At 44.0% G+C, this 23,717-nt stretch overlaps 1 protein-coding gene across 3 annotated transcripts in view; it reads left to right on the top strand.

Moving 5' to 3' along the window:
• The window catches only part of LOC139276248 (polycomb protein SCMH1-like), a 217,533-nt gene that overhangs the window by 173,243 nt on the left and 20,573 nt on the right, over positions 1 to 23,717 (top strand). For all 3 annotated transcript variants that reach the window (XM_070893958.1, XM_070893957.1, XM_070893959.1), the window contains 3 exons: positions 3,276 to 3,411; positions 5,378 to 5,581; positions 9,737 to 9,919. In XM_070893958.1, coding sequence (XP_070750059.1) covers positions 3,276 to 3,411; positions 5,378 to 5,581; positions 9,737 to 9,919 — 523 coding nt within the window. The remainder of the gene's footprint in view (positions 1 to 3,275; positions 3,412 to 5,377; positions 5,582 to 9,736; positions 9,920 to 23,717) is intronic.

Genomic DNA, 23,717 nt, shown 5'->3' with positions numbered 1-23,717 from the left:
TATCTTTTGGCCAGCAATTTCACAATAGTGATAACTTTGATCACACGTCTCCTGCGCAGTACCAAAGCAAACTTTGTGCACTGTGAAGCTGCAGGAAAAAGTATTTATATTTAACCTATTATTAATTGAACCCCATTGAAAAATACTTTAAAAACAATGTGGCAGTAAATCGGCAAAGCCGACCAAGCCTACTCCCTAGTGGAATATCACACCTACCACGGCTAAGAAAATTGAGCCTATTAATCCGCAATGTGCACATTAATTGTCCAAATCTACCTACTGAGCACGAAAATCATCCCTGCAGGAGGGCGCGCTCACCCCTACTTCCTGCTGAGGGTGTTTTCCAGCACTCTCCCCATTGTAGGTTTCTCTGCCTTTGCTCCCCTGTTGTCGTCCTCTTCCTCATCTCTTCTCTCCTGGTCCCTTTCTTCCTGTACTTCTCTTTCTACCCCTTTCTTTGATTCGTCCTCTCGCATTATACCCCATCGTAATTCTCCCTCACTCTTTCCCATCCCCATCTGCCACTGCACGCCCCCTCCCCTCCTCTTTGGGCCCACTCTCTCTTCCCCCCCCCCCCCCTCTCTTGGGGGCCCCCTCCCCCTTCTCTCGTCCCACCTCCCCCTCCTCTCTTGCCCCTCCATATGGTGCAACCTTAGGATGGTTTTCAATGATGTAGCATTTTACTTAAAAGAAACAGGAACCTGGACTTGGAAGTACTTTATTGCCGAATGGGAGTATGCAGCCTGGTGGTACCTTTTAGTTGCCTGCAGGAGGCATCTGTTAGTACTCTGAACCTTTATCTGTTTTCACAAAGCAATCCTAAACCTCAAGTATGTGGGTAGTATAATTGTGATGATTTAATGGCCCGGATTTTGCCGTTAACAGCGAAGGAAATGGTACATGCCATTCATTATTCTTCCAGCTGCCCACAGACGTTTCTTGGGCTTTTGCATGACAACTTCTATTTATTCGCAATACTTTTAAGCACGGCACCCTCTGCAGGGGATCTGTGGTGTGAGCAGGGAAAGCAACAGCGCGTTTTTTTGACGAATCAGATTGAAGAATTCTCACTGAGACACACAGACTTTAAACCAGGAAGTATAAATTTGAATATTTAATTCAATGTAAAATCATGCACAGAAAGTGAAATAAAGAGAGAGAATAAGAGATAGGATTAAGAGAGAGAGATAAGAGACTATGAAAAAGTTCATAAAAATGTATTTTAGTTCTTAACAACATTTTTTTTTAAATCTCCAACAATCATTAAATTCTGAAGGAATTTGTAAAAGTAAATTTTCAGTGCCAGGGAGGCTGTTTAGCGGTAATTAACTTTGCGCCTTCATATATTTTAATGCCGAGTCGCTCAGTGATGTACTGGTGTAGCGAAGCTCATTGAAGAGTAGTGTATCTCGGAAAGCAACTTCCTGATTTCAGTGATTTACTGCACATGTGCAGACGCCAGTTGTTATTTTCAAATTTATTCCATAATAATTGTGAACACTGATAGCCTCACTTATTCCGATTGCAAAATCTGAGCCAATGCATTGTGCTAATTGTCTAATTTTGCTTACGAAAGCTGTTATTCTCTCTTATTCAACATCAAGTTCCATCTTTAGAAACCTTGGGTGTAATTATGGTGCTGTTTGGATTTACTTAATAAAGTTCACTTCTTTCCATTTCTGCATACACCGATCCCTGGTTATGAGAGCAAACAGGTGACTTTATGACAGTATTGCTCTAGAAGTAAAAACAGAAAATACTGGAAATCTCAGCAGGTCAGGCAGCATCTGTGGAGAGCAAAACAGAGTTAACCTTTCGGGTCGAAGACCCTTTGTCAGAACTGGCGACTGTTCAAAATGAACATATTCTTAAGAAGCACTGAAAGAGGAGGGAGAAGAGAGAACAAAAGGGAAGGTCTGTGATAGGGTGGAAGGTAGCAGAGATGAGAGAGACAAAAGGGATGTTGGACCGAATTGAAATGATGATGGCAGGAGTTAGAAAAAGGTTAGTCTCGATATGATGTGAATGGCGGAATAATGACCAGCTGTCATTGGAGACAGAGAAAAAAAACATAAGCTGGGGGTGGGTGGGTGGGAAAGGGAGCCAAAGATGGGCAGAGGTTATGCTCTGAAATTGTTGAACTCGATGTGGAGTCCAGAAGGATGTAAAGTGCCAAAACTAAAGATGAGGTGCTGTTCCTCGAGCTTGCGTCGAGCTTCATTGGAACTGTGCAGGAGTCTGAGGCCGAGATATCAGAGTGGGAGTGGAATGAAGAATTAAAATGACAGGCGACCGAAAGCTCAGGGTCACACTTAAGGACTGAACGGAGGTGCTCCGCAAAGCAGTCACCCAATCTGCGCTTGGTCTCTCCACTCTGATATCTCAGTCCTCGGACTACTGCACTCTTCCAATGAAGCTCAACGCAAGCTCGAGGAACAGTACTTCATCTTTCGTTTAGGCACTTTACAGCCTTCTGGATTCAACATCGAGTTCAACAATTTTAGAGCATGACCTCTGCCCATTTTTGGCTCCCTTCTCTCTCCTGCCAACCCCCGCCGAGCTTATGATTTTTTTTCTCTTTGTTTCCAATAGCAGCTGGTCATCATTCTGCCATTCACACACACATCCCCACCCCCCTTCTAGACTAACCTTTTTCTAACTCCTGCCCTTATTTCAATTCGGCCCATCATCCCTTTTGTGTCTCTAATCGCTCCTGCCTTCCAACCTATCACAGACCTTCCCTTTTGGTCTTTCTTCCCCTCCCCCTTTCAGTGCTTCTTAAGAATGTGTTCTTTTCGAACATTCGCCAGTTCAGACGAAGGATTGGCAACCCGAAACGTTAACTCTATTTTTCTCTCCACAGACACTGAGATTCCCAGCATTTTCTGTTTTTTTATTTCAGATTCCAGTATCTGCAGTATTTTGCTTTTGTGTTATTACTCTAGAAGTAACTGCTAAAATGTGCTAGTAAGAGTTGATTTGTTCTCGGGTTACCCTTTCTTTCCTGGTATAACATCTAGCCTTTGCTTCAGTTTCGACTGAAACCCATATGATTTAGCCTGTGCCTGTATTACTCAACAAAATAGATGCAAGTCGTTAATTGTAATTGAAATGGAGAGTGAAATTTCTCAGCCTGATTCACTTTGGCAAATTTTCAAAGATAAAATGTACAGTCGCATTTTATTTGAGAAAGTCAGCATTATTGAAGTATCAACAAAAATAAGCCATTTTGCAGTACTTTACATGATTTGCAAAATACATTTTTTACATTTCAGAGAAAGTCTCGAACAGTACAAAGTTCACATCCTCCCTCACCTACCACAACAACCCCTGAACCTGACATTAGCAGTGCCCAGGGCCCTCAAGATGCTGCTATTATTCCCAACACAACTCCATCAGTAATGTCCACAGGTAAAAGCCTCTGCTCATCGCGAGTAAATAAGAAAATATGAACAAAGCTTTTATGAATTTACCATAAGAATATTGCATGGTTGTGGTTGTACAGTCAAGCAAAAGCCGAATTATAGCGCTCTGATTCCTCCTATATTAATGATGAACATCTTCTGAACAATCACTGATCAATTTTGTATTCAGAGAAAAGTTAATGCCTGATTATTATAAATTAAACTGCAACAAAAGATATCTGCTTACTCTCTTGCATTGACGAATAGTTAAATGCAAATGAAGTACTTTCATAAAGTTGAATGGTGCATAACAAACACACGTTAATTGATTACTGTTTAACAACTGAAATTTATTGTTACTTTAATTGCCAAGAAGCTAGAACTAAGTAGTAGAATTTTTTTTTCTTTGATTTGCTGTTTTTTTATTTTGTGAATTTTAAAGAAATATTTGGACCAGGTGAGTCCAAATATCACATTATTGTTTAATACTTGGATACATGGTCTAATATATTGAACATGAATTTTTTGAAGAGTAACCATTTCTTAATTTACACTTAATTCTTACTCAGATCAGATTTCCAAGAGTTCATTATTGCTGTTATATAAAACTGCAGATTAGTGCATTAATCCATCATTCTTCAAATTTTTGAGGATGACCTTTATGCATGGTATCTTTGTATACAAAGAAAGCGATTGCAAACTTTTCAGTTTAACTATGAAAACTCACTGACTCATTTTATTTCCGTATCACTTTTCAGTGTAGTTTATTAAATGTTGCAGAGTAATGGAGTGGCATTGATTTAAAACTGCACTGGCTAAGATGCTTAGGCTAGAGTAGTCAAATATTTGACACATGCCATTGATTGTAGTATTGCACTTAAAGTTTGAAGTTTAGGGAATTTGGTGATGTTGTGAATTAGCACACTGTCCCTTGAAACCCAGATTTGAATTTATTCCAGACTGATGGGATGGAAATCCATTGGCACTACTGGTTTTAAAAATCCCATGTGAAATGCTGCATCGTCACTCCTAATGAGTTGATGTGCTGCATCACAGAACGCTCCATAATCTGACACTAAATGGACAATCTTATTCAGAAAAACCAAGAGGATGGAAACAATGTACTGAGCAGGGTTGCTCTTCTGAAGCTGGACATTGTTGGGCCAGAGTACATGGAGTTTTACTCTGCATCTGGCTATGCAGCATCTAACCTGTGAGCTCTCTGCAGTTTTGACACTGCGGGTGTCAAAAACTGTTCCATTCCTTAGCACAAACATCCTTTACCTTGGTAAGCACAGAAATAAAACATTGAGAATACAAGATTAAACTTGGAGGTACAGTTGTACCTCTCCAGTCCGGCACCCTTGAGACCTGACCGGTGCCGGACCAGAGAATTTTCCGGACCACGGAAGGTCACGTCAAGCCTAGACTTACCGGATCCTGATCACAGCGCTCGGGCCCCTGAAAGCCTCCGCCACGCTCCAGCTGCAAAACTCCGGCCTCACTCCCTCTCCACGCAGAGAGCCAGAAAACACGGGAAACCAGGACATCGCCCACATAAAGCAGCAGCTCTGCACAGAGCCAGGAAGCGCGGGAAAACAACTCACTGAAATCTCGGGCCTCCCTCTCTCGCAGTGCTGGTTTGGCGCTATTTTTCTGGAGGCGACTGCTGACAACGACCCGACTGCACAGCATTTCATCGCTCAGAATCTCCGTTTTTTTTCAATCCTTGGCATCTCAGTAAGCCGCCTACCCTTTCTTTCCCTTTCCTTGTCCGGCCCACTTACCTCCATGAACAGCGCGGGACGCCACCCCCGCCGGAAATGATGCCGGACCAGGGATGTTTCCGGTCTAAAGAATCCCGCACTAGAGAGGTACAACCTGTATTATGTAGTGTGTGCTACAAGTTAATATAATTTGTTGACGAGATTAAGCTGAAGTATTAATATTTAATAGCAGCTGTTTTGTTACAGTTTGTGTCTACGTTAACAAACATGGAAACTGTGGACCGCATCTGAATAAAAAAAAAGTTCAGCAGCTTCCAGATCACTTTGGGCCTGGGCCTGTGCCTACAGTGCTTCAACAGGCTGTACAGGGTTGTGTTGATTGTGCATACCAGGCTAAAACAGTCTTCTCATTTCTGAAGTCTGGACATCATGGAGGAGAGGCAATAACAGGTGAGAGAGAAAACTGCTGCATATACACTTTCATGACATTTATTTAGAAATGGTGAGAAAGAAATGTTTGTTGTTCACAGTCTGTTTACATATGATTTTATTAAAGGAATGCTAAGGATTGCTTGTATTTTGAAAAAATCTGACAACTTCTCCCAAATACATTACTGTTATAAAGAAAGAGAACTTGCATTTATGTAGCCCCTTTCATGAGCGCAAAACGCTTTACAACCAATGAAGCACTTTTGAAATTTAGTCAAAATAAAATCATTTTATAGGTATGGTTTGTGGACTTCATTCTACTGCAAATAACAGTCTGATGTACCATATCTTGCAATTGCTCTCCAACATTTCCAAGTTGGAAGCAGTTGTAAGTTGCTAAAGTTACAAGTCAGTGACTTTTAGTATAGGTAGCTAGGCAAGGAATGTCAAATGTTGATGATCACTGTAGGCTTGGTAGCCATGTGAAAGGCATATAAACTGATAATCAGCAATAAATCTGGCAAAATTAGCTGACTCAGTTTAATTAGAGGCAAAATACGTAGATTTTTCACAGGCAGTCAGGAGTAATCCTTTAAGAGGGTGACTAAATTACAAGACTGTAGAAGAAAATCTAGGCTTTAAATTGAATGTAATATCTCCAAATTTGCAGATGACACTAAGCTGGGTGGCAGTGTGAGCTGTGAGGAGGATGCTAAGAGACTGCAAGGTTGACTTGGACAGGTTAGGTGAGTGGGCAGATGCAGTATAATGTGGATAAGTGTGAGGTTATCCACTTTGGTGGCAAAAATAGGAAGGCAGATTATTATCTGAATGGTGACAGATTAGTAAAAGGGGAGGTACAACGAGACCTGGGTGTCATGGTACATCAGTCATTGAAAGTAGGCATGCAGGTACAGCAGGCAGTTAAGAAAGCAAATGGCATGTTGGCCTTCATAGCGAGAGGATTTGAGTATAGGAGCAGAGAGGTCTTGCTGCAGTTGTGCAGGGCCTTGGTGAGACCACACCTTGAGTATTGTGTGCAGTTTTGGTCTCTTAATCTGAGGAAGGACATTCTTGCTATTGAGGGAGTGCAGTGAAGGTTCACCAGACTGATTCCCGGGATGGCAGGACTGACATATGAAGAAAGACTGGATCGACTAGGCTTATATTCACTGGAATTTAGAAGAATGAGGGAATCTCATAGAAGCATATAAAATTCTGACGGGATTGGACAGGTTAGATGTAGGAAGAATGTTCCCGATGTTGGGGAACTCCAGAACCAGGGGTCACAGTCTAAGGATAAGGGGTAAGGCATAGGACCGAGATGAGGAGAAACTTCACCCAGAGAATTGTGAACCTATGGAATTCTCTACCACAGAAAGTGGTTGAGTCCAGTTCGTTGGATATATTCAAAAAGGAGTTAGATGTGGCCCTTACGGCTAAAGGAATCGGAGAAGGCAGGAGTGGGGTACTGAAGTTGCATGATCATATTAAATGGCAGTGCAGGCTCGAAGGGCCGAATGGCCTGCTCCTACGCCTATTTTCTATGTTTCTATGTACTTTACTCTGTTATGTACTGATTATACTTCTGTGCACTATTTAGGTTTGTTCTTTTTGCCTGAGGTCATTAAGATAACTTGCTGTTGAAAGCCCTTATTGGTATGTTTTGAAATGTTTTATAGAAATGGTGATTCTTAATGCTTGTTTATAATAAATGTTACTGTGTATTCTTTTTGCCCAAATCAAAACTAAATGTTAGAATGAAGGCTCATTGAATTAATTTTACAAATTAATCTGTTGCCATCACTGAGACTTCCATTTTTTTATTCAACTAAAAGGTTTAGCAGATCAGATAAAATGTTAATACTGTATCTGCAACATATATTTATCTTACCATGGATAACAGTTTGGTAATTATGAATGAGGAGGTACATGTTTATTATGGGTTTCAACACAAGGGAATATTTTTCATATACAGCAAAACTAAAATAATTCCTGATATGGCGCAAGCTTGAGATGGTTTTTTGAATAATTTATTGCTTTTAGATTATAGATGCGCACATCTCTGTTAATTACATTCTAAAGTTATTTTTTGCATTGCTGTCTTTAATCTCCTGATTCTGCAGCAAAGTTGTGAGGCTGAACAAAAGTCTTTTGAGTTCTATGCTACACTAAGCCTTCCATCTTAACCCACCTGAAGTCTCTCTTGTCTGTATCTATACATGTGTTTTCCTGAATTTGTTTATTTCACCCTCAAAGTCACAACTTGTTACCTTGGGAATCCTTCCTCCTCCATTGGCTTTCTAATGTACTGGAACACATTTTAAATTCACATCTAGCAAGTTTAGCAGACTTTCCCTTTCAGCCTAACTGAACTTAAGTTCAGTTCAAAATGACAGGAAGTGTGACAGGTTCTTAAAGGGGAAGTGCAGTAAATGTAAGAGACAGAGTTTTAAAAACAATGAATGAAGTTCTTTCTGGGGGAAAATATTAGCCTGGGAGAAAATGGGTGCAAAAGTATTTTAGGAGAGAGAGAAAAGCTGATTAAAAGAAAATTGGAACACTGGAAGATGCTTGTGTTCATTGTTGGAAACAGGAGTGACCTGTTATATATAACTTCAGTAAAGCCCCACAGTGGCCATGTTCACAGGTATTCATCCCCAAACCACCAGTGTTCAATTAAAAAAAAATGTTACTTTGCAACATTTATAGCTTCCCAGTTGAAGCTGCAGAACTGAATTGCTCTGCCTTAGCTCCTTATACTCCCTACTGTTCTACTCGGATGAAAGTTATGATTAGGTGGCTAGTTAGTGTATAGAGACTTTTTAAAATTGCACTTCTACTTTAAGCTGCTCAGGACTGCAATGTTAAAGGCACTCTACAAGTACAAGTTCTCATATAAAATAGAACTCTTGCAAGATTACATTTTGTGGATGTGTATTTTAGAATGAAAACTTAAAATTTTTCTGTATCTCAAGTTCCAGATGGAACCAAAAGCACTTCACATCGTCTCTCCCAGTATTTAAATTGGTATTTATTTTATTCAATATTATCTGTTGGAGTTCCACATTATTTTCCTATCCAAATTTGTGAAATGTAGTCTAAAATTGTAACCCCAGTATCACATCCCATTCTACTTTTGTTAGCTGTTCCATAGGACATTCAAAAAAATAATTTGAGACTCTGCAGGGGGCCACTCAAATAAACTGGCGTTTTTTTTAATGGTTCTATACTTAATTAAATTTAATCCAATTAAATATTGGGAAAAGTGAAGCCATTATTTTCCGTCCCCGTCACAAACCCCGTTCCCTAGCCACCGACTCCATCCCTCTCCCTAGCATCTGTGAGAGGTTGAACCACACTGTTCGCAACCTTGGTGTCATATTTGACCCTGAAATGAGCTTCAACCACATATCCACAGCAAAACTCCATAACATTGTCCATCTCCACCCTTGCCTTAGCTCATCTGCTGCTGAAACCCTTATCCATGCCTTTGTTACCTCTAAACTTGACTATTCCAATGCACTCCTGGCTGGCCTCCCACGTTCTACCCTATGTAAACTTGAAGCCATCCAAAGCTCGGCTGCCCGTGTCCTACCTCGCACCAAGTCTCATTTACCCATCACTCCTGTGCTTGCTGACCTATATTGGCTCCCAATTGAGCAATGCCTTGATTTTAAAATTGTCATCTGTGTTTTGAAATTCCTCCATGGCCTCGCCCCTCCCTATCTTTAATCTCCTCCAGCCCCACGACCCCATAAGATATCTGCGCTCCTCTAATTCTGCCCTCTTGAGCATCCCTGATTGTAATCACGCAACCATTTTTGGCCGTGCCTTCTGTTGCGCAGGCCCTAATCTCTGGAATTCCCTATCTAAACTACCCCGCTTCTCTACCTCTCTTTCCTCCTTCAAGTCGCTCATTAAAATCTACCTCTTTGACCAAGCTTTTGGTCATCTGTCCTAATTTCTCCTTATGTTGCTCAGTGTTACATTCTTTTGTCCTATAATACTCCTGTGAAGTGCCTTGGAACGTTTTACGAATTTAAAGGCGCTTTATAAATACAAGTTGTTAATAATTCATATTTAATTTATCTCATTTCACTATTGGTATGTGCTGAACTGTTTTGCACTTTTCCTTGCAAGCACTCTTTACTTTTCTTCTTTTTCCCTTTGTAGCCTCGTTTGATGGAGAGAAGCACACTGTGAAGCTTCCATCTGTAAATAGTGTCTCATTTGTATTGAGATTTCTGGAGAAACTCTGTTACAGTCTGCAGTGTGAGAACCTCTTTAGCAGCCAACCTTTCAGCCCGTACATAGGAAATGCACACAGCCCAACAGAATATGAGAGAGTTAAATCAGGTAAAGAGCACTCTATTTCAGTTTTTAAAAAAACATAACACTATAGTAATTTTAGATTCAAACTGCAGCTTTTGTAAATACAAATTTCCACAATAGCATGTCCAGCACTTTGTTTAGTTGTTTGAATTGCTTTTCCTGAAAAGCTAAAAGTGAAAATATTGAGTATTACGTGAAATCTGGATCAGCAAATTGAAATACACATTTACTGACTTAATTCTTTGCCAGCTGCATTTTCTTATTTTTAGTGGGATGGTAGGAAAGAAGGAAATCTGTCCCAATTTCAACCTGTTGCACCTTAACTTTCAGTTTGTGAGTTCAATATCTTAGTTTCCCTATCTATGTTTCCCCTTGTCTTGTTGTCATCTTCATCTTCATCTCCATCACCCTTCTCAGCTCTCCAGTCACAATAGTGCCTAGTTTTAGGACATCAGGTGTTGGCAACTATGTGACTTCAATAGAAAACTGTTAAGCCTAACCATGCAATTTCCAAACCGAGAAGAAAACCTTGTGCTTGACATGATTAATTCCTCAAAGGAAAACTTGCCAGTCTGATGTGGTGGTGATGATTCTCTGGCAAAAGTACTGCGCAGATAGGACATGAATTGGCTCCAGAGTAGCCATTGGAAGTTGACCATGTGCGCACAGTAACACCATTATGCTGAGTTGATTGTTTGATATTATCTTCACCACTCTGTGCCTGTGAACACTCTGTGCCTGTGAACAACAACAGTTTCCAAAAGTTCTGAACAAAAAGCTTATGTACAATAGGAATAATTTACAGCTTCAAAAGTGCTGTTAGTATTATGCTACTACAGGAACCACGTCTGAAATCCGGCAACCTCGAGACCAAGACCGTGCCAGTTTTTGGATTTTTCTGGATTTCGGACCTCACTGTTAGCCCTTCTCGTTGCCCTACCATCCTCCACTCCTCGCCGCTCCTCTACTCCTCGCCACCCACCAATTCTTGCCATCTGTGCTCCGCCGCCCCCCCCCCGGCACTGCATTTTTTACCGGTTTCCTTGTCCCTCGCCACCCGATGTCGCCTTCTTGACCGCCTCAAAATGTCCACTTTTCGAACAGCTGGATTTGAGACGTTTTACCTATATTCATAGTCTACATTTAATGTGGTTATAAAAGCATTTTGAAATCAGAGGCTGCAGAGCAGCAATGAGGTAATATTACGGCAGTATAAATTGTTCCTGGTGTTTATTTTTTTCCAGGCCCATGTACAAATAAATTGAGCGTGACTGTATGATGAGGTCACTACTTGACTTTGCTCTGCAACTGTCCAGTCAGCTTGAATTCTGAGTTGTATAGTTGAGACAACAGTGCCTTAATAGCTTGTTTTTACTTTTGAATTCAATGGGCTACTGAAATTTAGGTCAACGGCCCTGAAATTGTGGTCAGGGATGTAACTCCGGATAACGCCTCCAACCTGCAAAACATTTCTGAACTTGCCTCCAGGCTCCCTGGCTGCGGAGAGTTTCAGTCTCGGACCTCCAGGTGTACACCTGTGTAAAGGCCAACTGATTCCAGGGACGCAGGCGGTTCAGAAGCGTTCCTGTGATCACATGGACCAAGTCTTAAGAAAAGTCTTAAGAGGGTCTTAAGAGAAGTCGTGGCAGGGATAATAGATGGTTGTAATTTACCAAAATTCCCTGGATTCTGGGGAGGTCCCAGCAGATTGGAAAACTGCAAATGTAATGTCCCTGTTTAAAAAAAAAAAGGAGGCAGACAAAAAGCAGGAAATTATAGACCAGTTAGTCTAACATCTGTGGTTGGGAAAATGTTGGAGTCCATTATTAAAGAAGCAGCAGCAGGACATTTGGGAAAGCATAATTCAGTCAGGCAGAGTCAGCATGGATTTATGAAGGGCAAGTCATGTTTGACAAATTTGCTGGAATTCTTTGATGATGTAACGAACAGGGTTGATAAAGGGGAACCAGTGGATGTGGTGTATTTGGACTTCCAGAGGGCATTTGACAAGGTGCCACATAAAAGATTACTGCACAAGATAAAAGTTCATGGGGCTGGGGATATCAGCATGGATAGAGGATTGGCTAACTAACAGAAAACAGAGAGTAGGGATAAATGGTTCATTCTCAGGTTGGTAACTAGTGGGATGCCGCAGGAATCATTGCTGGGACCCCAACTATTTACAATCTATATTAACGACTTGGATGAAGGGACTGAGTGTAACGTAGCCAAGTTTGCTGACGATACAAAGGTGGGAGGAAAAGTAATGTCTGAGGAGGACACACAAAACCTGCAAAAGGACAAAGATAGGCTAAGTGAGTGGTCAAAAATTTGGCAGATGGAGTATAATGTTGGTAAGTGTGAGGTTATGCACTTTGGCAGAAAAAAATCAAAGAGCAAGTTATTATTTAAATGGAGAAAAATTGCAAAGTACTGTACTACAGCAGGACCTGGGGGGTCCTGGTGCATGAAACACAAGGTTAGTATGCAGGTACATCAAGTGATCAGGAAGGCCAATGGAATCTTGGCCTTTATTGCAAAGGGGATGGAGTATAAAAGCAGGGAAGTCTTGCTACAGTTACACAGGGTATTGGTGAGGCCACACCTAAAATGTGGCGTACAGTTTTGGTTTCCATATTTAAGAGAGGATATACTTTCTTTGGAGGCAGTTCAGGGCAGGTTCACCAGGTTGATTCCGGAGATGAGGAAAGGTTGAGTAGATTAGGCCTCTACTCATTGGAATTCAGAAGAATGAGAGATGATCTTATCGAAATGTATAAGATTATGAGGGGACTTGACAAGGTGGATGCAGAGAGGGTGTTTCCACTGATAGGGGAGATTAGAACTAGGGGGCCGCCCGTTTAAAACTGAGATGAGGAGGAATTTCTTCTCTGAGGGTTGTAAATATGTGGAATTCGCTACCTCAGAGAGCTTTGGAAGCTGGGTCATTAAATAAATTTAAGACAGAGATGGACATTTTCTTAACCGATAAGGGAATAAGGGGTTATGGGGAACGGGCAGGGAAGTGGACATGAGTCCATGATCGGATTAGCCATGATCGTATTAAATGGCGCAGCAGGCTCGAAGGGCCGTATGGCCTGCTCCTGCTCCTATTATGTTCTTGTCCTCCAATCTCAAAGGAGGATTACATTGCAGTCATTTCCGAACGGAATCCCCTAATGACATTCAATGGAATCTCCAAATAATTAAGCAACTTACACAATTCTAATAAATATAAATGTTCTGATTTTCAAATAGTCCCTTCATTGCAATAAAAATTTAATTTAAAAAAATATTATAATTTTAAACATTGTAATCCGGGCCAAGTTTTGCATAAATTAATTTGAAGTGTTTGTGCATCATTTTTATTTTTAAATGTTTACGGTAAGATTTATAATAACCCTTACGCTGATGAAAGCCGGCGCTACGCCTCTTGTGGGCAATTGCTGGGCAGTTGTTGGGCAAATAGCCCATCTCTGCACCGGATCCTTCACCGATCGCAAGTTCCAGGTTTTTGCGCATACGGAAACGGGGCCTTTCAAAAGGATTACGCCGGGTACTTGAATCTTAATTTACTTAACTAACTTAAAAGAAAAGAAGTCTCAATATCCAAGAAAATTTGGATTCACAATTTTTAGCTGAGTGTTCTCCCTCAATTGTGCACCATTCTTCTCAATACAATACCATTCAGAAGTGAAACCAGGGTGTGTGAAACATTAGAAAAGCACATTTCCTGTGTTGAGACACTTTATACTCATCACTCACTAATTCGAATGGCTAGTTTGACTTTAGTAGTTGAGGCGGAAGGCTCAATTGTGATGGAAAATAATGCAGGAATGGGTCGTCATGCTGCATGTCTTGGAGAAAGAGCATCGGGGAAGGAAACCATGCCAGTGGTGCCTATTGAAGATTCTTGTAAGCTAAAAAAGAAAAGATGATGGTGCCACTGAACTCTATTCTCTGCAAATACCCTTTGAGGAAGTCCCATTTAACTTAGTTAATTTTTTGTCCTGTATCTCGGGAAGACACTGCGCTCACTTGTATGCATAGTGTGAATATTGTTGAATAGACACTTCATCGTTACTGTTGATCTGAGTGAATTAGCTTTGGCTAACATTTTTGAAGGAAGGCATAATATTGCAGATGCTGGAAATCTGAAATATAACTCGAAAACACTGCAAATACTCAGCAGGTCAGGCAGCATTTATGGAGAGAGAACCAGTTAACATTTCAGGTCCGTGATCTTTCATTTAAACTGGGAAATGTTACAGATGTAACAGATTTTAAGCAAATACAGAGGCGCGAGAAAGAGAACAAAAGGGTAGGTCTGTGATAGGGTGGAAGGCAGGAGTTATTAAATGACAAGGGATGATGGTGCAAGGCAAAAGGGGATGGTAATAGGATAAATAAACAAACAAAAGATGCGTCTTGAGGAATTGTAAAGGGCAACAGCAGAACACCTGTCCAAAAAATGGGAGCAGGATCTACATTTTTTGAACTCTATGTTGAGTCCAGAAGGATGCTTTATCAAAAGTTGAGATGCTTTTCATTGAGCTTCTTGGAACACGCCAAGGACAGAATGGTCCTCTATTCCGTCCACACGCATCCGGTCGCTTGCCCCGGTCTCCCGCATTGTTGCAATGAAGCTCAATGGATGGTACTTGCCAAGCTAATTAGAATCATAGGACCCAAGTTTCCGCCCTCTGTAAAGGTGCGCCGACTTTCTAGAATAAAAAGAGTGCCGAAAAGTTACCTTCTAATTCTCTGAGCTCCTCGAGACGTCTTCGGCCTCGGCGTAGTGCAGCACAAGGGGTGGGGGGGGGCGGAGCCAGGTCCCGGCACTGAAAACAGTGCCGGGACCTCTGCACATGCGCACTAGAATGAGCACGCTTGTGGAGTAGCTCCTCGCAGCCCAAATCTCTGCGACGCTGCGTGGGAGGGGCCCGAAGCACGCTGCCCCGAGCCCTGGCCAAATGGGCTCCCCAGGCATTGAAGATGTGTTTAGTTATCGGGACTCGGGCTTCCTAGAAACACCCACACCAATTATCGCTGGGATGATCTGATTAACTGGGAGGCCAGAAAGCAACGCCTGGCTGAGATGCCTGGGAGGGAAATCGCTGATTTCATAGACAGACGGACTGACAAATCACCCGATGGGAAGTAAGTTGGAGGGAGAGTCCACTCACTTGCTATGGTCGGGAGTTACACAAGCCCATGTTCGGAGTCAGTCTGTGCTCCGTTCAGAAGATGGGCGCTCCAGCCACGGACAAGACTAAACTGGACTCGGGATCCACGTCTGAACATTCTCTCACGACCACAGATTTCAGCAAAGTAAGGAGTTGACACTTCAAGACCGCATCCGCGGGGAGCGTGCCTAGACTGGGAGAGAAACGCCCTGCTTTTATTCCAGACTGGTTGGAATTCTAAAAGTGGAATCTTGCAATCTGGAAGCACCAGATTAATAAACACTTAAATTAATAAGCGTCTAAGTACAAAATACCGGTGCGTGCTCCTGTTGGCAAGGTAGGACTTCTAATTTTTATTACTTGATTTAATGTTCATTTATTATTTTAAAATTATGATGGTTTTTATGCATCTTTATGGTTAAAAGTGAAGTGTTTAATGCTTTGTAAAATCCCCTAACTTCTCTCTAACTTCCCTTCTCACCCCCCCCCCCCCTCCTCCACAATCTCTCGTTGGCTGCACCTAATTTATAAAGTGTAGGCAAGGTTTTTCTGAGCGTACAAAAATCTACACTTACTCCATTCTAAGTTAGTTTGGAGTAAGTTTTCACTGCCTAAACTTGCAAAACAGGGGTAAGTGGCAGGTAACGCCCCCTTTTGGAAAAAAAAACTGTTCTAAAATGAAACTATTCTAACTAACTAGAATTGGAGCAAACTAAATGCCGAGAATTGCAATTTCTAAGATACTCCATACTAAACCAGTTGCTCCAAAAAAATAGGAGCAACTCGAGCCGAAACTTGAGCCCATATATATCAAGTTTGCTGATGATACAACACTGGGTGGGAATGTAAGTTGTGAGGAGGATGCAAAGAGGCTTCAAGGAGATGTAGACAGGCTAAGTGAGTGGGCAAGAACATGGCAAACGGAATATAGGGCCAAGTTTCCACAAGAAAAAAAACGGGCGCCGCTCCGAGCTGGGCGCCCGTTTTTCGCGCCTAAAACGGCACCTAAAAAAAATCCTCGGTATTCTCCACCTACTTACAGGTCCTGTGGCGCTCGGCACAGCCAGCACGAGCTGTGGGGGTGCAGAGCCAGGTCCCGACGATGAAAACAGTGCCGGGACCTCTGCACATGCGCGCTACAGTCGGCACGCAAGTGCAGTAGCTCCAGGCGCCGAACTGTGTGGGAGGGGCCCGAAGCACGCAGCCCCTAGCCCTGGCCCAATGGCCTCACTGGGGCTGCGTGAATGAGGCTCCTCCCACGGCCAGCTCCTGCTCCCCGCCGGACCAGACCCGACACTCGCTCCCCCCGACACCCGCTCCCCCACCCCCCCCCCCCCCCCCCAACCGGAGACCCGACACCCGCTCCCTCCCCTCCCCCCGCCCCGACCCGAGCCGAGACCTGCTCCCCCCCCCCCCCCCCCCGAGACCCGCTCCCCCCCCGACCCGAGACCCGACACCCCCGACCCAACCCGAAACCAGCTCCCCCCCCCCGCGACTGACACAACCCGCGCTCCTGTTCCACGACCCTCCCTCCACTCCCCTCTCTCTCTCCCTCCCCTCCCCCCCCTCCCTCCCTCTCTCCTCCCTCCCTCCCTCTCTCTCTCTCTCTCCCTCCCTCTCCCCTCTCTCTCTCTCCTCCCTCTCCCTCCTCTCCCTCCCTCCCTCCCTCCCCCTCTCTCCCTCCCTCCCTCCCTCCCTCTCTCTCCCTCCCTCCTCTCTCTCTCCCTCCCTCCTCCTCTCCCTCTCTCCCTCCCCCTCCTCTCTCTCTCCCTCCCTCCCCTCCCTCCCCTCCCCTCCCCTCCCTCCCCTCCCCTCCCTCCCTCCCTCCCCCTCCTCTCTCCCTCCCCCTCCTCTCTCCCTCCCCCTCCTCTCTCTCTCCCTCCCTCCCCTTCCTCCCTCCCCTCTCCTCTCCTCTCCTCTCTCCCTCCCCTCTCCTCTCTCCCTCCCTCTCCTCTCCTCTCCCTCCCTCCCCTCTCTCTCTCCCTCCCCTCTCTCTCTCTCTCCCTCCCTCCCCTCTCTCTCTCTCCCTCCCTCCCTCCCCCTCCTCTCTCTCTCTCCCTCCCTCCCTCCCTCCCCCTCCTCTCTCTCTCCCTCCCCCTCCTCTCTCCCTCCCCTTCCTCTCTCTCTCCCTCTCTCTCTCTCCCTCCCGCCCCCCTCCTCCCTCCCTCCCTCCCTCCCTCCCTCCCTCCCTCTCCCTCCCTCCCTCTCTCTCTCTCTCTCTCTCTCTCTCTCTCTCTCTCTCTCTCTCTCTCTCTCTCCCTTTCCCTCCCTCTCTCTCTCTCTCCCCCTCCTGCTCAGCGGCACGAACGGCTGCAGAATTCTCCCTGGCTGAAGCACTTTCACACAGGTAGGAAGATGGTTTATTTAATCTTTTCTTGGCTTATAAATGTTTATTCAGGTTGGATTTATTTGTATAATATTTGTAGAAGTATAAATAAGGATGTATTGTCGAATTTAATGACTTCCCTTCCCCCCCTCCCCCCCACCTCGTTCTGGACGCCTAATTTGTAACCTGCGCCTGATTTTTTTAATGTGTAGAACAGGTTTTTTCAGTTCTCCAAAAATCTTCACTGGCTCCATTCTACTTTAGTTTGGAGTACATTTTCACTGTGGAAACTTTCAAATCAGGCGTCAGTGGCCGTACACGCCCCCTTTTGAAGAAAAAATTCTGTTCTAAACTAGTACTGTTCTACCTGACTAGAACTGCAGAAAAAAAAATGTGGAGAATTGCGATTTCTAAAATAGTCCGTCCTCCACCAGTTGCTCCTAAAAAATCAGGCGCGAATCATGTGGAAACTTGGGCCCTTTATGTGGAAAAATGTGAAATTATCCACTTTGGTCGGAAAAATAGAAAAGCAGAGTATTTTTTAAACGGTGAGAGATTGGGAAATGTTGGTGGTCGGAGGGACCTGGGTGTCCTTGTACACGAATCACTGAAAGTTAGCAGGCAATTAAGAAAGCAAATGGTATGTTGGCCTTTATTACAAGAGGATTTGAGTAGAAGAATAAAGATATCTTACTGTAATTATATAGGGCCCTGGCGAGGTCACATCTGGAGTATTATGTATAGTTTTGGTCTCCGAACCTAAGGAAGGATATAATTGCCACAGAGGGGTGCAACAAAGGTTCACTAGACTGATTCCTAGGATGGGGGGGATTGTCAGATGAGGAGAGATTGAGTTGACTCGGCCTATATTCTCTAGAGTTTAGAAGAATGAGAGCTGATCTCTATAAAAAAAAACATACAGAATTCTTACAGGGCTTGACAGGGTCGATGCAGGGAGGATGTTTCCCCTGGCTGGGGAGTCTAGAACCAGGGGTCATCATCCCAGAATAAGGGGTTGGCCATTTAGGACTGAGATGAGAAATTTCTTCACTGGAATTCTCTACCCCAGAAGGCTGTGGAGGCTGTCATTGAGTATATTCAAGACCGAGATTGATAGATTTTTGAATATATGGGGAACCAAGGGATATGGAGATCGTGCAGGAAAATGGAGTTGAGGTAGAAGATCAGCCACGATCTTATTCAATGGCAGAGCAGGTACGAGGGGCTGAATGGCCTATTCCTGCTCCTATTTCTTATGTTCTTATGATTGAATCTGCCTCCGTCACCCTTTCATTCCGTCACCCAGATCATAACTATTCGCTGTGCAAATAAGTTTTTCCTTATGTCGCCTTTGCTTCTTCTGCCAATCATCTTAGATCTGTGTCCTCTGGTTCTTGACCCTTCCGCCAATGGGAACAGTTTCTCTATCTACTCTGTCTGGCCCCTCATGATTTTAAACACCTCTATCAAATCTTCTCTCCATCTTTGCTCTAAGGAGAACAGCCCCAGCTTCTCCAGTCTATCCACATAACTGAAGTCCCTCATCTCTGGAACCATTCTTGTAAATCTTTTCTGCACCCTCAAAGCCTCCACATCCTTCCTAAAGTGCGCTGCCCAGAATTGGACACAATTCTTGTGGCCGAACCAGTGTTTTATAAAGGTTCATCATAATTTCCTTGCTTTTGTACTCTATGCTTCTGTTTATAAAGTCCGGATCCTGTATGCTTTATTGACCGCACGGTGTCTCTGTTCCTGCACCCCCCCTTTAGAATTGTGCCCTTTAATTTATATTGCCTCTCCTTGTTCTTTCTACCAAAATGCATCACTTTGCACTTTTCTGCGTTAAACTTAATCTGCCACATGTCCGCCCATTCCATCAGCCTGTCAATGTCCTCTCGAAGTTCATCCCTATCTTCCTCACTGTTCACTATACTTTCAAGTTTTGTGTTATCTGCAAATTTTGAAATAGTGCCCTGTATACCCAAGTGCAAATCATTAATATATATCAAGAAAAGCAGTGGTCCGAGTACCGACTCCTTGGCAATGCCACTGCAAACCTTCCTATAGTCCGAAAATCAACGTTCACCACTACTGTTTCCTGTCACTTAATCAATTTCGTATCCATGGGCTTCAACTTTTCTGCCGAACCTATTATGTGGCACTTTATCAAATGCCATTTGGAAGTCCATGTACACCACATCAATCACATTACCCTCATCAAACCCCTCTGCGACCTCATCAAAAAATTCAATCAAGTTAGTTAAACACGATTTGCCTTTAACAAATCTGTGCTAGCTTCCTTTAATTCATGCACACTTGTGCAAGTGACTTAATTTTGTCCTGGATTATCGTTTCTAAAAGCTTTCCCTCCACTGAGGTTAAGCTGACAGGCCTATAGTTGCTGGGTTGATCCTTATACCCTTTTTGGAACAAGGGAGTAACATTTGCAATTCTCCAGTCCTCTGGCACCACCCCTGTATCCAAGAAAGATTGGAAGATTATGCCTAGTATCTATGCAATTTCCACTTTTACTTCCCTCAGCATCTTAGGATGTATCTCATCTGATCCTGGTGACTTACCTACTTTAAGTACAGACAGCCTTTCTGTCTGTTTTTATCCAATCCAATAACTCAACTACCTCCTTGTTCACTGACTTTGGCAACATCTTCCTTGTTAAAGACGGATGCAAAGTACTAATTTAGTACCTCAGCCATGTCCTCTGCCTCCATGTGCAGATCTCCTTTTTGGTCCCTAATCGGCTCCACCCCTCATATGCCAATTGAAGACTTTTGGATTCCCTTTTATGTTCGCTGCCAGTCTATTCTCATACTCCCTCTTTGCCCCTCTTATTTTCTTTTGAATTCCCCCTCTGAACTTTCTGTATTCAGCCTGGTTCTCACTTGTATTTGTAACCTGACATCTGTCATACGCCCCTTTTTTCTGCTTTATCTTGATCTCTTATCTCTCGTCATCCAGGGAACTCTGGATTTGGGGGTTGCCCTACCTTTCCCCCTCATGGGAATGTAACTCAACTGAACCCGAACCATCTCCTCTTTAAAGGCAGCCCACTGTTCAATTACAGTTTTGCCTGCCAATCTTTGATTCCAGGACTGTTCCCAACCCACTGAAATTTGCACTCTTCCAATTAAGTATTTTGATTCTAGTTTGCTCTAAGTCCTTTTCACAGCTAACCTAAACCTATGATCACTGTTTCCTAAATGTTCCCCTACTGAAAACTGATCCACCTGACGCACCTCATTCCCCAGAACCAGATTCAGCAATGCCGCCACCTTCATTGGGCCAGAAACAAACTGATCAAGAATTCTCCTGAATACACTTCAGAAATTATTCCCCCTTCTCTGCCCTTTACACTATTACTATCCCAGTCTATATTAGTATAATTGAAGAACCCCAATATCACTACTCTATAGTTCTTGCACCTCTCTTTAATTTCTTTGCAGATTTCCTCTTCTATATCCTTCCCACTAGTAGGTGTCCTCTAGAATACACCTAGTGTAATGGCGCCTCTATTGTTTCTTAATTCTAACCAAATAGATTCTGCCCTTGACCCCTCCAGGGCATCCTCTCTCTCCAGCACTGTAATATTCTCCTTAATCAGTACTGTCACCTTTCTTTCCTTCCCTATCTTTCCTTAACACCTTATATCCAGGAATATTTAGTACCAAATCCTGCCCTTTTTTTGAGCCAGGTCTCCGTTATCGCCACCACAACATGTTCCCATGTGGCTATTTGCACCTGCAGCTCACCAACCTTTTTTTTAACCACATTTTGTGCGTTTATATACATGCACTGTAAACCTATGTTGGACCCCCTTGTATTTTCTCTTAGTCTGATCCCTCCTAATACCATACAATCTCTTACTCTCGTGCTATCTGTATCTCCCGCTCTTACGTGCACCATTTTTTTCCTTTCTAATGTTGCATCCTAATGCCAAAGACCCTGCCAAATGAATTTGCATACTCCCCAACAGCACTAGTAACAACTGTTCCTGCTAAGGTGCACATCTGTGTGCCCGCGCACTAATCCTCAAGCTGCCGCGCAGTTGAATTGAATTGCCGCGCACAGCCGGACAGCAGCTGGAGGGGGGAAGCAGCCCCATAAAAACAACCAACGACTTTGTGGCCCTCGGTGCATGCGTGGTATCGCAGAGCCACGCTTGCACATCCGATCCAGTTTTGTGTATGCAGGTTTTGCCGAAGCCGCGCATGTGCAGTACCCCAAACATTGCGGCCTGCAGTACATGCCATGCTTTGTAACGAGATGACTGGATTTGTTGGGTTGATAGGGAGAAGAACGAGGATCTAAATGGAGACTGGGGCAGAGAGAGCGAGAGACTGGGGAAAAAAGACTGGGGAGGGAGGGAGGGAGGGAGAGAAAGACTGCGTGGAGGGAGTACAAAGAAACATAGAAAATAGGTGCAGGAGCAGGCCATTCAGACCTTCTAGCCTGCACCGCCATTCAATGAGTTCATGGCTGAACATGAAACTTCAGTACCCCCTTCCTGATTTCTCGCCATACCCCTTGATCCCCCGAGTAGTAAGGACTTCATCTAACTCCCTTTTGAATATATTTAGTGAATTGGCCTCAACTACTTTCTGTGGTCGAGAATTCCACAGGTTTACCACTCTCTGGGTGAAGAAGTTTCTCCTCATCTCAGTCCTAAATGGCTTACCCCTTATCCTTAGACTGTGACCCCTGGTTCTGGACTTCGCCAACATTGGGAACATTCTTCCTGCATCTCATCTGTCTAAACCCGTCAGAATTTTAAACGTTTCTATGAGGTCCCCTCTCATTCTTCTGAACTCCAGTAAATACAAGCCCAGTTGATCCAGTCTTTCTTGATAGGTCAGTCCCACCATCCCGGGAATCAGTCTGGTGAATCTTCGCTGCACTCCCTCAATAGCAAGAATGTCCTTCCTCAAGTTAGGAAATCAAAACTGTACACAATACTCCAGGTGTGGCCTCACCAAGGCCCTGTACAACTGTAGCAACACCTCCCTGCCCCTGTACTCAAATCCCCTCGCTATGAAGGCCAACATGCCATTTGCTTTCTTAACCGCCTGCTGTACCTGCATGCCAACCTTCAATGACTGATGTACCATGACACCCAGGTCTCGTTGCACCTTCCCTTTTCCTAATCTGTCACCATTCAGATAATAGTCTGTCTCTCTGTTTTTACCACCAAAGTGGATAACCTCACATTTATCCACATTATACTTCATCTGCCATTCATTTGCCCACTCACCTAACCTATCCAAGTCACTCTGCAGCCTCATAGCATCCTCCTCGCAGCTCACACTGCCACCCAACTTAGTGTCATCCGCAAATTTGGAGATACTACATTTAATCCCCTCGTCTAAATCATTAATGTACAATGTAAACAGCTGGGGCCCCAGCACAGAACCTTGCGGTACCCCACTTGTCACTGCCTGCCATTCTGAAAAGTACCCATTTACTCCTACTCTTTGCTTCCTGTCTGACAACCAGTTCTCAATCCACGTCAGCACACTACCCCCAATCCCATGTGCTTTAACTTTGCACATTAATCTCTTGTGTGGGACCTTGTCGAAAGCCTTCTGAAAGTCCAAATATACCACATCAACTGGTTCTCCTTTGATCACTTTACTGAAAACATCCTCAAAAAATTCCAGAAGATTTGTCAAGCATGATTTCCTTTCATAAATCCATGCTGACTTGGACCTATCATGTCACCATTTTCCAAATGCGCTGCTATGACATCCTTAATAATTGATTCCATCATTTTACCCACTACTGAGGTCAGGCTGACCGGTCCTATAATTCCCTGCTTTCTCTCTCCCTCCTTTTTTAAAAAGTGGGGTTACATTGGCTACCCTCCACTCGATAGGAACTGATCCAGAGTCAATGGAATATTGGAAAATGACTGTCAATGCATCCGCTATTTCCAAGGCCACCTCCTTAAGTACGAGAGATAGACAGGTGGGGGGGGGGTGGAGAGGAGAGAGTGAGAGAGCCTTGGATGGAGGGGGTCGCGGGGGGAAGAGAGAGACTGGGGTCGCGGGGGGAAGAGAGAGAGACTGGGGTCGCGGGGGGGAAGAGAGAGACTGGAGTGGGGGGGGGGAGAGAGACTGGGGTGGGGGGGGGGGAGAGAGAGAGACTGGGGTGGGGGGGAGAAGAAGAGACTGGGGTGGGGGGAGAAGAGAGAGACTGGGGTGGGGGGGAAGAGAGGGGAAGGGGGGGGGGGGGAAAGGGACTGGGGTGGGTGGGGGGGAAGAGAGAGGAAGAGAGAGACTGGGGTGGGGGGGGGAAG

Source organism: Pristiophorus japonicus, chromosome 11, assembly GCF_044704955.1.
Source record: "Pristiophorus japonicus isolate sPriJap1 chromosome 11, sPriJap1.hap1, whole genome shotgun sequence".
Lineage (NCBI taxonomy): Eukaryota > Metazoa > Chordata > Chondrichthyes > Pristiophoridae > Pristiophorus > Pristiophorus japonicus.
This window is presented reverse-complemented; position numbering and strand designations above follow the sequence as displayed.